At 42.2% G+C, this 13636-nt stretch overlaps 1 protein-coding gene across 4 annotated transcripts in view; it reads right to left on the bottom strand.

The window, feature by feature from the left end:
• Positions 1-1097: 1097 nt before the first annotated feature.
• Positions 1098-13636, bottom strand: part of wasf1 (WASP family member 1) — a 56910-nt gene continuing 44371 nt past the window's right edge. The window contains exons 6-11 of one of the 4 annotated variants that reach the window (XM_023400477.2): positions 12227-12310; positions 8147-8203; positions 7037-7200; positions 5908-6087; positions 3586-4157; positions 1098-2804 (exon numbers count right to left, since the gene is read on the bottom strand). In XM_023400477.2, the coding sequence (XP_023256245.1) occupies positions 2647-2804; positions 3586-4157; positions 5908-6087; positions 7037-7200; positions 8147-8203; positions 12227-12310 (1215 nt within the window). In that variant the 3' untranslated portion in view covers positions 1098-2646. The remainder of the gene's footprint in view (positions 2805-3585; positions 4158-5907; positions 6088-7036; positions 7201-8146; positions 8204-12226; positions 12311-13636) is intronic. The other 3 variants (XM_023400481.2, XM_023400480.2, XM_087172376.1) reach the window with 3 other exon arrangements.

Here is a 13636-nt window from a genome sequence, read left to right as displayed (position 1 = left end):
CCGAGATAAATGAAAAGGCCCCATTCTTTCTACCTGGATGAAGAGTTAGCTGTTGCTGGTTGAGGATTAGATATAAGTTTGGATTTTTCAGTTCTACAACTCTTGCTTGAAATGTGGATTTCTAGTAGCTCTCATACCAATGTCCTTAGGCCCAAACACGTGGTAAAGTACAGGTTTATTCACAGTTAATGTGATTCATTACCAAGGTTGTTTTTAGGTGAAAGTGACCATTACCATCTCTTGGTGGAATGATTGCATTTTAACTTTCACAATAAAAAGTTAAAGCAGATAAAGTATGCTAGAATTGCTGCCTTGAGGTTGTATATCTCTGCCAATCAGTCAAGTTGCAGTTTACATCTGTGTGTGTGTGTGTGTGTGTGTGTGTGTGTGTGTGTGTGTGTGTGTGTGTGTGTGTGTGTGTGTGCTGAAGGAATTTAATAAAAGGTATAAAGTTTATTAGACTATTAGATTAAATTTCCTGAATGAAATTAGGTGTAGTTAAATTAAATGAAATTCACCCAATTAAATTGAGTTGAATTAATTCAATTGTATTAAAACAATGAAATATTTAAATTAAATTAATTCCATGAATTAATTGTGTGTGTGTGTGTGTAAAATATAATGTATGCACACAAATACGCTACCCTGTCAAAATCAAATAAAGTCATCAAAATATTTCATTCGTGCTTCTAATGCAAATACATTTCAGACATTTTAGTGTTCAAATGAATGGTTGATGAATGGTTCCATTGGTTTAATAACAAACTTTTAGTTTAGCTTGATTGGGTTTCACAATAACCTAAATATGTGCATTTACAATAATAATAATTGCATGAACCATTTTAATTTTATTTTCATTGAGCTCATATATGGGATTGACTAGACTTGGTCATGAATACAGCCAACTGCGAATGAACCTGCACTTTTGCAGGTTTAGGCTTTGTTGCTATGAAAACAGCTACAGATACATTTGTAGCCAACGCTGAACTGAAAAATCCACACTTGAGTCAAATCCCCAACAATCAGATCAGGTTTGTTCAGTTATTTACAAAGGAGATGAGACATACTCAGCTCAACAACAACAAACCCATAACATGTAGAGCTGAAACATAACATTAGATTTTTATTAATTCAAGCAAACTGTTACAGTCAACAGTTACATAAGTTACATGGTATACAGTATTGATCTAATCTTTTTCTTTTTTTAAACCAGGGTTTCTGTCCCCCCGTCCCTTTGTCCCCCAAACATAGAAACAGCAAATCCATACAAGCGCAGGCAAGTAAGTAGTAACAGCACAATACATTCATCAACTCAACGATACGTTTTGTACGAACAATAAGGCAAGTAGAAGAAAGAACAAACAAACAAACAGAAAAAGATGGCAGACATTTTCTTTGAAATGAGCCAGAACAAGGCATGATGTATCCTCCTCTTTTAGGCCTGAAAAGGCAGTATCCCGCAGATTTTATTCTTTTGCTGCTGTAGAACCAAACGAGGTAAGGCTTCTCGTTAGTGGGCAGGTACATGGTAAAGGGGGATCTGAGGGAAAAGCTGCCTTCTGTAGTTTTGAGTGGTTTGTACCTTATCATGGGTACCTTCTCAAAATTTTTCCTCGGCACACTGAATATTAATTAGGGACAATAAGAGAGGCAGGAAATCTGATGTACATCTACAGCATCTAATCACTTCCAGTGTCCATATCTGTGGCAAATAACGTAACGAGCTCATCATACTAAAAACCCATGGCTCAGTGTTTATCTTAGACATTGCCTGATGTCAACATGAGCGTTTGTGGTTCCTTAGAACCTGGACAGACGAAAAAGCTCAATCTCTTGGCATACATTTCCCTGGGGTAAAGGTTAGATGTAAGTGGATGGATATGCACACACGTTGCCAAAGGCGGCCATATGCTTCCCCGTCCTCATTTTCAACCATACAACAATCATCACATGACATACCAACACAATCTTTTGCTTGTTCTTAGTGGTAAAGTCAGTCCTGATAACGAGAGAGAAAACAAAAACGACCCAGCTGGTGTTCATACTGAGTGACCATTCGTGTAGAGGTCACTATCGGCAACTACTGGCCTATTAAAACCGCAAATGTTTCAGCAGAAAAGGGTAAATGAAAGACGATAAAATAAAACAGCATTCATTCGATGCCATGTTCAGCCACCAGGTGGCAAAACTGTGTTGGAGAACTAAAGATAGATGCAACATGCCTCCATTTTTTTCCTTTTTTTTTAATATTGATGTACAGATAAGAAAACAAAAACAAGTGGTTCTTCAAAAAAGTTATTTTCATGTATAACAATAGTAAACATGGGGGATTCCATTGTAGGAAATCCAGCTGAAACAAGGTTGTGTGGTTGTGCAGAAAAGAATGAATGCAAAAAACTTGGAACACTAGAAAGACCGACGAGGGCGACGTGGAGACTCGTCTGATCACAAACCACAACGAGACAGAGATATGATGAGATAAAAAAGCTTGACAGAGAAAAAGTGGGAAACACTGATGTTCCTCTTCTTTCCGGAATAGAAAGGACTCTTTGATGGCGAGGTGTGGAGTGCAGGCTTTTTTTTTTGGGGGGGGGGCACCTGAACATGTTTGTCCTCTTCTGCCACGGCTGCTTTTTTCCATCTCCATCACTCCATCCAGTCTCCTTCGTCAAACTCAGACTCGTCCTCGGAGTCGGAGTACTCCACAGCGATGCGGCGTGACAGGATGGTGGCCACATCATTGCCAACTCGCTCGTGTTTAGCCTCTTGCTCTCGTTGCTCCTCCACTTTTCGCAGCTGTATGCCTGCGCAGGAAAATAGAGACAAAGACTTCAGTTTCTGATGGCTTACAAAAGTATAATGTAATTGTTCTGAAAAAGTATAACTTGAACATACACAACCCTCTTATCGGCTGAAATGACAAAGTAGGACAGAGAAAATTCCCTGATCAAGTTCAATCTCCCAAGTTGTCTGAACATCGGTCCCAAACTCAAACATATTCAATTTACTATCCTATATGTCTCAGAAAATCTGCAAATATTCAGATTTGAGCAGCTGGAACCAGTGAATTTTTTGTGTTTTTGATTAAAAAAAAGCAATTTGACAAATAATTCATTATCAAGAAATTTTGTAAAATAATTTAATGACAATCAACCAACTGATTCTTCAACTACATATTTCTGGTGTAATTTTATAGATTTGATGCATTTCTTAACCTCCTAAGACCTGAGCTCTATTCTTTGCTATATAGGCTGATTGGGACCTGAGAAAAATGATGTCCACATATGAGGACATTAGTTTTAAATTTCGATTACTGAGTGGCAGTATAATATCCTCATATGTGGTCACCAAGCCCTTGTTGAGAAAAAGTTAGTATTGTGGTCTAGAGAACCCAAAATGTGAGGTCCACATATGTGGACGCCAGGTCCTAGGAGGTTAAATTAATTTTGGCGTCCAAAAGGCACATGCAGAATCAAACTTAGGAACAAAATACAAACTTCCTCCTGAACTGCCAGCATGGGCCTCCCATCCACGACTCTTCTGGCTGGGGAAGGTTTCAAACATTTCTGGTAAAACATCACCCACCTTTTCTGATAGCCTCCAACAGGACACTGCGTGCATCGCTGATGGGCGGCAGATTGGCTGGATGGTGCCTCTTGGTCCCCACATCGTGGATGGCGTGGGGTGGCGGCGAGGCCATGGCTCCTGCTGAGGGGAAGGCCGGCACAGGTGGCGGGCCTGATGGACACGGTGAGGAGCTCCGCGCTCCGGGGAGGGGCAGAGGGGGAGGCGGTGGGGGAGGAGGCAGGATGGTGCCATCTGACTGGGTCCCAGAGCCCATGGGTGGGCCCTTGTCCAGGACCTGCTGGAGACGGGCCGGGGAGGAGGAGTGGAGGGGAGGCGCCACGGGCGGAGGGGCAGGGTGGAGCACCCCTGGGGCGATCTGGAGAGGAGCAGGGGGCGGCGGGATAGCTGGGGGCTGCTGCTGGACTGGCAGGGGAGGAATTGGAGGAGGAGGGGTGCCCCGCAGGCCTGTGGAGGGCAAGGGAGGAGGTGGAGGGGGAAGAGGGGGAGGCGGAGGAGGAGGAGTGTTGGAGTTGAGGCCTGCTGTCCGGGCTGGAGACTGGGGTCTGCTGTCGGAAAAACCCGAACTGGAGCTGGAGGGAAGAAGAGGGAGAGAGAGAAAGAAAGATGATGATGGGAAATAGAGCTGAAAAGTTAGTCAGACAAAAAGTTAAAATAAATGAAAAGTGTGACGTTACACATTTCCTTGTTATACAGACCAATGCTGACTCTTTATTTCCACTGCTTCTACAAGGATTATCAATGACTGAGGGTACTTTCATTTTGCCGGGGATGCAGCTTTAGCCTCAGTATGATATCACGTCTGAAGTGTAATGACTAAAGGGGGCAGGGCTCAGTGGACTGTCAACTCACGAGTATTATTGAAGGAGTGAAGATCAAGATTATATTCTTCAGTTTTGCTCAACAACATCAAAAATTAAGTGCTCCATTAGTTCATAAGACAAATAGTTTCTTTTCAATTAAAAATGTGCAGCGGTGCATCAGACTCGGCCGCTGCGCAACATGTTCACACAGGCTGAGACTGGTGGAAGTCATAATCATACACACAGTGGCTTTTTCAAATTGCAGTGTTGCCAGAGAGGTTTAGAAGTTTGGCTGGAGTGATGATGGCGCCGTAGGGGGTCCTTAACTCTTCCACCTGTCCTTGTAATATACAGGAAATCCTAGTATGACAAAGAATGTCTGCCTGAAAAGATGCTGCATATCAGGGAGAAGTATTGAAGTCCCAGAGCAGCTAACTCATACATTAAACAGAGTATTGGCCGTTCACTGATGCTGAAGCTGTGTGGGTGTATCAAGCCCTTAACCAGGACACTGCAACACAAAGGCCGACACAATTTTCTTCCTACAGAGAAAATTGCTGCTGACAAAAAGCGCAACGAGAGAGAGAAGAGTGTGGAAAATAATGTGTTGAGTATTTCCTCCGAGCACGCTCGAGGCTGTGTCTGTATCAATATCTACACAATGCTCTACATTAAATGTGGAGAAGATTTGAGAGGTGGTAAAGTGAGAAAATTAGATGTGGAACATGGTGATAGTGAGTTATAAAAGGAAGAGAGACACCAGCATAGCATATATGGTCAGAAAAGGATTGAAAAGTAAATGTAAAGAAGAAGAAAAAGAACGGGGGACAGGAAAAGGCGGGGATGGACAGGATTTTGAGAGTAAGAAGAGACAAGAGCTGCAAGGACTTCTGAAAAAAATCAATGATATTCCTCTAGTGCTGCAGCCACAGCCTTAATCATTCTCTCTGATCTCTCCATCCCTTCAAACAGTGACATGCAGCAAAAGTGTGAAGCAGAAAAACAACCTATAATACGCTCAGTGGCCTTAACACTTTATTGATCCGGCCCTTCTCGGAGCCTTTTCCTTTTTCCTTCCTCTTTGGTCCACAAAACCTCCATCTATCCATCCATCTATCATTTTTTTCATCCCTCCTTCTCTGTGTTTCTCTGCTAAGCTCTAACAGAGTGAAAAAGCTTCATCTTCTTAAACAAAATAAACACTCACAAAAAAGAAACGTACTGCCAATCGATCCATAAGAGGAAAAAAAAACAAGACATGAATGAAACAAAGAGAATAGCAGTTTTGTGTGTGCGCTCGTGAACCAGAGACAAGGTGAAAGAGCATTTACAAATAACTCTTGACACTTGAATCTGCTTGGAACTCTTTTATCTCAGAGCTACTTTCTGTAGAACACCCATCGCTATTACAACTTTTTAGTTTTTCTTTGCAAAACCATAAAGTAATAACTAAGGTTTCTGAGGGGACATGAAACTGAGGTTATGTGTGTGAATGTGTGTGTGTGGTTTCCTGTCCCACCTGATCACAGAGGGTGGCTTGATCTCTCCCAGTGGGTGCATGGGAGGAGGTGGCGGTGGAGGGTCATGGGGCCGCGAATACATTCTGTCCCCGGTACGGTTCAGCAGCTCGTTCATCTGGCTGTAGGGCAGCGCCGCCAGCGAGAAATGCCCGTCCAAATGCTCCATGTACAAGGGAGCCCTGAGCAGAGAGTTACGTTTTCATTTTCTCACTTGTCCTTGACTCGTCTTTTGTTTTTATTCTTCTGGTTTTTTGGGTTGAATGATTGTTTTTATGCTGGTGCACGAATCCTCCTTTTCTCTCGTAAGGTAAACATGAGCAAAATAAATAATCTAAACAAAATATCAGACAAGACTAGAGCCCACGGTTCCCAACTGTTTCAGAGAATTTGAGCCCACCATCCATCACTTGTACACGCTTTATTTTAGCCTTCATCAAAAACTACTTCATTTTTAATTGCTCACACCAGCTGGGTTTGATCTGGTGCCTTGCATATTTTTTTTTTTTTTTTACCTAAGAATAAATGCAAATGTGCCATAGCTACAAAAAAAAAAAACCTGGTGTAATGCTATGGCAGTGCTGCTCTGCGCATTTGTCCATCATGCAAACCTTAGCATGCACTCATGAAATCCATCCTCATCTACGCTTGGAGAAAGGATTTTGTGACAGCTGTTCATGGCACTGACAAAACCAAGAAAACCGCCAATTTGCATAAAATCTTTTCTTATTCATCACATTGACTGGCAGGGAAATTACTGAATATGAGTGGCATTGGAGCTTTGAGCCACAATAAATGCAATCACAACTGTGAGGGGGACCTTAATCATTTGGTGTTGTAGCTGCGTTTTCCTCGGTGCCAGTGAAGTGTAAATTGCAAGAACCCGTTCTCGGTGGAGTGGGCACAATTTATTTTTGTCGATGGAGGGATGACATCCTGCTGACAAATCAATGTTTACCCAATCAGCACTGTTGAAGCTCATTGAGATTTTAAATGAGATGTTCTACGGTTTCCAAGAAGTATGTGCATGTGAGTTTGACACCTGTAACACACCTAAAGAATTTTAGCATGATAACACTCATTTCCGACTATGAGATGTGTGATGAATACCGAACCTCCACCTTCACATACCGGTTGTTGTGGTAACCCGCAGATCCGTTGGCCTCTCTGTGTTTGTCTTCAGGTATGTCCTGGGCCAGCTCTGCACCCAGTGCCAGCTTCTGCCACTCCTTTTTACGGTCGTGAGGCGCCCGCGGTACCTTCTCCGGCTCCTGTGGACGGTCTATCGCCTTCAGCTTCGCCAGAGGAGGGTGATGAGGTGGCAGAATGAGACGACGGTGATGATGGTGCGGGATGAGAGGGTTAGAGGGAAGAGGCGGAAGATGTTGAGAGTCAAACGGAGGATGAGCCCACGAGAGATAGTTTGGGGGATGGAGAGAGAGAACATAGTGAAGGGAGAGAGAAGGTAAGATTAGCTGCTGTTAAATACATTTCATGTCATCCTATATGAAAAAAACATACAGTGACATAACAACAGTGACTGCCTGTTACACTACAACAACAGGAAAAGGTGAGTCAGATTTAAAAGTAAAATGAGAAACACGAGTAAAAGAAACAATGACTGTCAAGTAGAACACCAGACATATAATCCAATCCAAATTTTAAACATGGGTCTCAGTTGCCCCCTCTGGCTGTTTTCTGTTACTAAATACTGCTACATCCACATAAATACCAAAGCCTTCCTCTTTAACAACTCACTTTCATTTTACGTGACAGCTATAATCAAATCGCCTGAGAGATGTCTATCCATCTTAAACTAGGGGATGTGGACTTGACAGTGTATTGAACTAGCTCTCTGAAGACACAACAGTTTTTTTTTGTTTGTTTTTCGTTTTTTAAGGAGAAGCATTTCACAGAAAAGAAAATATGTCATACAAGCTTGGGAACAGGGAGTGCTCAGTGACTGACCAAATCAAATCATCGTAGTGCATGTAACTTTATCGAAAACATGGAACTTAGAAAAGTAGCACAAGCAATAAAGTGACAATTTGAAAACATTTTTTATATATTGCAACAACGATAATCTCATTTCCATCATCAAACAGCACTCCCTGCCTCCCAGACTTCAGTATGACTGACTTTCAACACACACTTTACAGGGTTGCAAAGAAACTGAGCAGCGAGCTGCTGTAGCAGAAATCACACACAGTGTTTTGAAATAATCGCTGTATTTTCACATACCTGCCCTGGAAGGTCTAAGTACCTATAGACCTGATCATACATGCGGGGGTCCTGCAACTACAAGAACAAAAACAAAAACCACAAGAGAAGCACCAGGGGTGAGGGGAGGGGGGTTCAAAAAAATCAACACGGCACAGGATTGAGCGTAACACCGCTGCACACAGTCAACAGGGACAAAAACAGAGTGGGTGGTGAGAGCAAGTGGGACAAAAGGGAAAGAGGGGAAAAGAAAAGTGCTGTTAAACAGAAAATGACAACGTGCACAGCCCCGGGGACGTTACAATGCAGGTGGGACACAGTGGCGCACATGGTCCAACACACACAGACACACACACACACACACACACACACACACACACACACACACACACACACACTGGCAACAGTGAAAACAGAAAGGAGACTCAGGTAGAAAGGGAGAGATCTCACTGGAATGGGAGGACAAACTACAAAGGTGTGTTTCTATATGTGGGAAAGACTTTCAAACCTACAACGACAACAACACACGCTGAAGAATGAAATGCAAAACAAACACAAAACATGCAAGAGTTGACCCAAAATAACACATGGCAGATTGTGGCACAAGGAAGACACTAAAATGAAGAAGGGGCATTTCACAGTGTAACTAAATACTGATATGCATGAAAAGGCCTTCTCAGTCAGTTGAGTTATCCTGAACCACCTTATGCATTCATATTAGTAAATGATTTGCAATCCTGGCATAAACAGTTCATTTGAAAACACACTGTCTACCTGTATTAGTAAATATTTTAAGGATAAGGATGGAGATGGTGTTATTCTATGTTTTTCTTTATGTCCACAAATCCATGACAAGACTAACAACAGCAATGCATCAACAATACTCTGACTTCCCCGGCCTGCCTGCGGCACTCGGCGTCAAGCCCACTGCTTCATACTGAAGATGTGAATCCTCAAAAACAGGTCACAAATTTATGGTTTCATTTTTTTGTAAAGGTCATAAATATTTCCTAAACCAGCTGGGTATTGTAGATTTCTAAAACTGGAGTAAATAGTGCATTTGTCAGTGTCCATGTTTGTGATAATGAATAACCATGTCACCCAGTGCAACAGTGTGGCTAGTTTATGTGTTTTTAATAGTTTTTGGGAGAGCTCTGGCACACAGAGGAATAAGCCATGTCAGGCTTTGGCTACAGACTCAATACTTTTCAATGAATTCATTGCTGGTTTTGGTCTTTTCATGTGATTTGTTAATATGAAGCAAAATATATAACATTGCCAGACATATCCTTTAAGGGTAGGTTATTAGCTTAGAAAGGAAAGATTTGTGGTTATTAATAAATCAGGTATGAAGCAAACTGTGTTACACTGTGGATAAAATAAAACTTATTCTACAAAAAAACACACACAACATTTTCCCCTGTTGACTTCCTAGCTTCTGAGGAATCAAACAATTATTGCAATTCTATTTCTGGTTGCAGAAACACCACTAGAGGTTGTGTACTTGTGTGAGTGCACATTTGTTGTGTATCGTTTCCCCCAGAAATTTTTCTAGGCGAGGTAAAGAAAAGGCCTCTGAAATGTAATTTCAGTGCCTGCGACACCGGTACGCTCCATTAAAGCCAATACTAATCGATCTCTTTTATGTACCATAGATCCTCCAGGGTGGCCTACCCTGCTTATACCACACCTCGTGCGTGCGTGTGTGAGAGTGTGCGTGCGTGCGTGCATGCGTGTGTGTGTGTGTATGTGTCACATGCTGGTCTTCAAATGAAACATGCTGGCTGATTCAACACAACATGGGATGTGGACAGCATCTGGTCGGGTTTGACTAAATGATGTTGATTTTCGCCCGTCCACTGCGGTGGCGGGGCGGCTGAAAGCGAGCGTGGGAATAAATCCTAATGGTAATGCACATTGATTAGGTTCTGATTCATCATGGCCCATTACCCCTGATGAGGCATTGGCTGAGGGGAAGCCTCTGCACTCTCTCACACAGACGCACACACGCACACACACTCAGATAAATGACCTTCTCCCACACATTCATATATCTGAACTGACAAACGTGAGACAGCTCTGTGTCCTAACAACACTGTATGCTGTGGCAGAAGGAGTTGCATCAGAAGATCAGATATTTTAACTTATTATTTTCCAAACTGTGCTGAGCCTCAGCTGCATGTCTGCCATATAATTTGGAAGATTAGTTTTACTCTGACTAACCTCTGACTTCCTGATAGGTTTGCAGGCACCGTCTCTTGGCAGTTATTTAAGCAGGTATTAAAGAACACCATCAGCAAAAAAAACAAAAAAACAAAAACAAGTGAACATACTACAATACTACTCAGCAGTTTATAGACTATTATTATGGGATTTTGGCTTTATTGATAGTACAATTAGGAGTGGCAGGAAGGACAGGTGGCAGACAGATAAAACACAGGTAAAGCATCCAGATTCATAAGGCCATCAAACTACCATCTGTCCAACAGCTTCACAGCACTGTGAAGGTGAAAACAGTCTTTGTTGATGGAAAAAAGCAAAAAGTAAACAAGGGAGGGAGGTAAACTGTGTTTGTTTATGAGAGAAAATGAGAAACAGTGCATCTCTGTGTTTGTGCGTGTTTGTCACAGCTGTTATAAATGTGTGTAATTTCAGAGGTTGCGTGTGCCTGTGCTGGGTGGTCATCCTTCATCTGAATGAACTGGTCCTGGCAGAGGAAGTGTCGCTGTGAGTGTGTGTAATACAGCACACAACAGATTTATGTTATGTACAGAATGCATTCGCATGTGGTGGTCTGTGCCCATATTCATATACACAACCGTATGTGCAATTTGTGTGTTCTCATGTGTGTGTCTGCATTTTGAAGGCATGTTCAATGTGACAGACTCAGCACAACTGCATCTCTGTTACCCAGTAAATAACCCCCACAGGGAGGCCCACAGAGGCGCACGGCCACTGTACCCCCCTGCTGCTGACAATAAGACAAACCCCCCACACACACACATACACACACACACAATACACACACTACTGCTACCACTGTTCTATTGGATCTGTTCTGTACTTGCACTGTATTTATCTGGAGCTACAGACTTTTCCAATGACACTAATAAAGTAATCATTGGACAATTAAAAAATACAAATGAATTCAGAAAATGTTGCATGAGCAGAGGCAAATGTAGCTATTATGATTTGTTATCTGCAACAACAATCCACTCGAAGATATCTCTGCTCAAACGTGTGTCAGAGAGTTAGTTTTGACCACTAAACCAGAGCCAACGAGACAAACAGGGCATCTGAAGAAGGGTCCCACTCCACAGCAAGGTGCAGTTATCTCAAAACAACTATTAGCTGGACAAGATGTGACGGATGTGAGTTGTCTTGTTGTTAGTGCAGTGTCTACTCCATGGCTGTGTCCCAAATTTCTCATTTTCATAGTAATCCAGTTCTTCCTCATAGACATTAAGACATGCAGACTGGTGTGGCTGAAACACACCATGACTGAGTTTATTATGATTTTTTTTTTTTATAAATATGCAGCTTTGCCTCAGGCTGAGCAATTAAAAAAAACAAAAAACTCCATGGACTGAAGCATCAACTTACCATCTGCAGTGTGTTAAAGCCACAACTCTCTGTATACATGGTACTCTTCAGCATTTAAGGAGAACTTGAAAAGATTACCCTGACTTTGAGAGTGAACCAGTTTACCTTGTGTTTTGACTTCCGTGCATGGTGAGGCCACTGAGTACATTTAAAACTCAGTAGCAAAGACCTAATCAGACATCTAGTCAGAAGTCTAAGGCTATGATAAAATGAAATTTAGAGAGGTGTTAAATTGAGTTCCCATTTTTTTTTTGGGAAGATTTCTTTCTCTGACAGAGGTTTACAAGGAGTCCTGGGCTCTTTCCCCTACAGTAGACCTGGGATGCAGCCAGGACAGGTAAATACTGGAGGGTTGTTAGTAGCAGGTTGGAGATGGGAAGCTCACTTATCCAGAGCAAACCAAGAGGGAGGAGGGAGGGAGGGCTGCAGGCTGCCATGTTGGGAGCAGATGCTCTCGTGGAGGGCAGGGAGGAGGGGTGGGGTGGGACGGGGTCTTACCTCTGGGGGACTGAGGAGGGGAGGAGGGGTTTCAGAGAGGACTCTTATAGGGCCCTTGGGACACACAAGATAAGGCATTTCCAGCTGCACAGAGTTAGACAGAGTTAGACCAGGATCCAGAAAAGAGAATGTAAAGAAAATGTTGAGAGGAACAAAATCAGAGGAAGAGAAACATATTTCTTCTACCATGACACATTGTACAGCACTAGCACTGACCTATTTACCCCTGAGACACAAGAAAATATCACACATATGTTCAGTTGTCTTTGCATGGATAAAAATAGGTGACATTACCACTTTCTTTGTTTTAATTAACATAAAAACTGTATCCAAGCTGTAACTTGTAAACGTAAACATGAGTTTGCGTATATAGGTAGTGAGAAAGAGGAGTAGTATTATCATATATTACTGTAAATGCACTGTCTGCAATGACTGGATATGGCTTCGTCACGCTTGATCTGAATCAGTCCAAAACGCTAGCTAGCTGAATGCCATTTCCAAACGACGAGCACAGTAGTTCACTTTCATGAGCTGCTCTTGCACCTGCAATGAATCGCTCGCGACAAGCCACGAGGAGGTCGGATAATGTTAGCACACAGCTTGAGAAATCCCTCTCCTGAGGTGTGCACATGCAGCATCCCGTCCACTTTCTTAGCTTCTTAAACTGTCTGACACGCTGCACCATCTAAATGTGATTCGACAGCAATCAGGTTTTGAAGTCATCACTTTTTCATGCATGTCTCTCGGAGAAAAGCAACTGAATGATGCAGTCCCTTTGGCATGTGTAACAATAACTGCAAAGACAAGGTAGTGTCCTCCCATTGTGTCCATGCACAATTCTGATTGTCTAGCTCAAAATCTTTGTGCCTTGTTGTGCAGCTGGCGAAGTTTGTTTTTACAAGAGTAATAAGCAGGAGAAGTTGATTTGTGAATACCTTTCTTTGCTGACATTCAAATTACTGCTTTAATAATTAGATGTTTCTCTGCCCCACGTGTGTAAAAAGGTGTTGTTTAAGTGAAAAAATCTGCTGTTTAAGTCACAGTCATTAAAGCTGTCTGACACGTGCTGTGTGGTGTGGACTAGGCTGAAATACTTAACATGCATATTCAGTTGCTGGATGATAATGATTTTTGTAAACAATATGTACTCAGTGCAATATGCTGCCAAAACATCAATATGAAATGTCGGCATTTAACATGAAATCAATTTCTCAATTTAATTGCATTATGCTGAAATGTCTGAACAATAAAGAATCTGCACATTCAGCTCTAACACTCTGTCTACCATAGTCTGGATAAAAGTCATTCTTTTCTTTTTTTTTTTCTGTAGTTCACAGATCCCTTTCGATCTCCCACTTCAAATATCCCCCAGAGGTGAACTGTTCCCAGCCTCACACAAACGGCTCAGTG

The sequence above is a fragment of the Seriola lalandi genome, unplaced genomic scaffold (assembly GCF_002814215.2).
Source record: "Seriola lalandi dorsalis isolate HSWRI2012SDOR001 ecotype SW California unplaced genomic scaffold, Sedor1 jcf7180002052504, whole genome shotgun sequence".
Lineage (NCBI taxonomy): Eukaryota > Metazoa > Chordata > Actinopteri > Carangiformes > Carangidae > Seriola > Seriola lalandi.
Note: the sequence above shows the minus strand (reverse complement) of the source record. Positions and strands in the feature narration are given on the sequence as shown.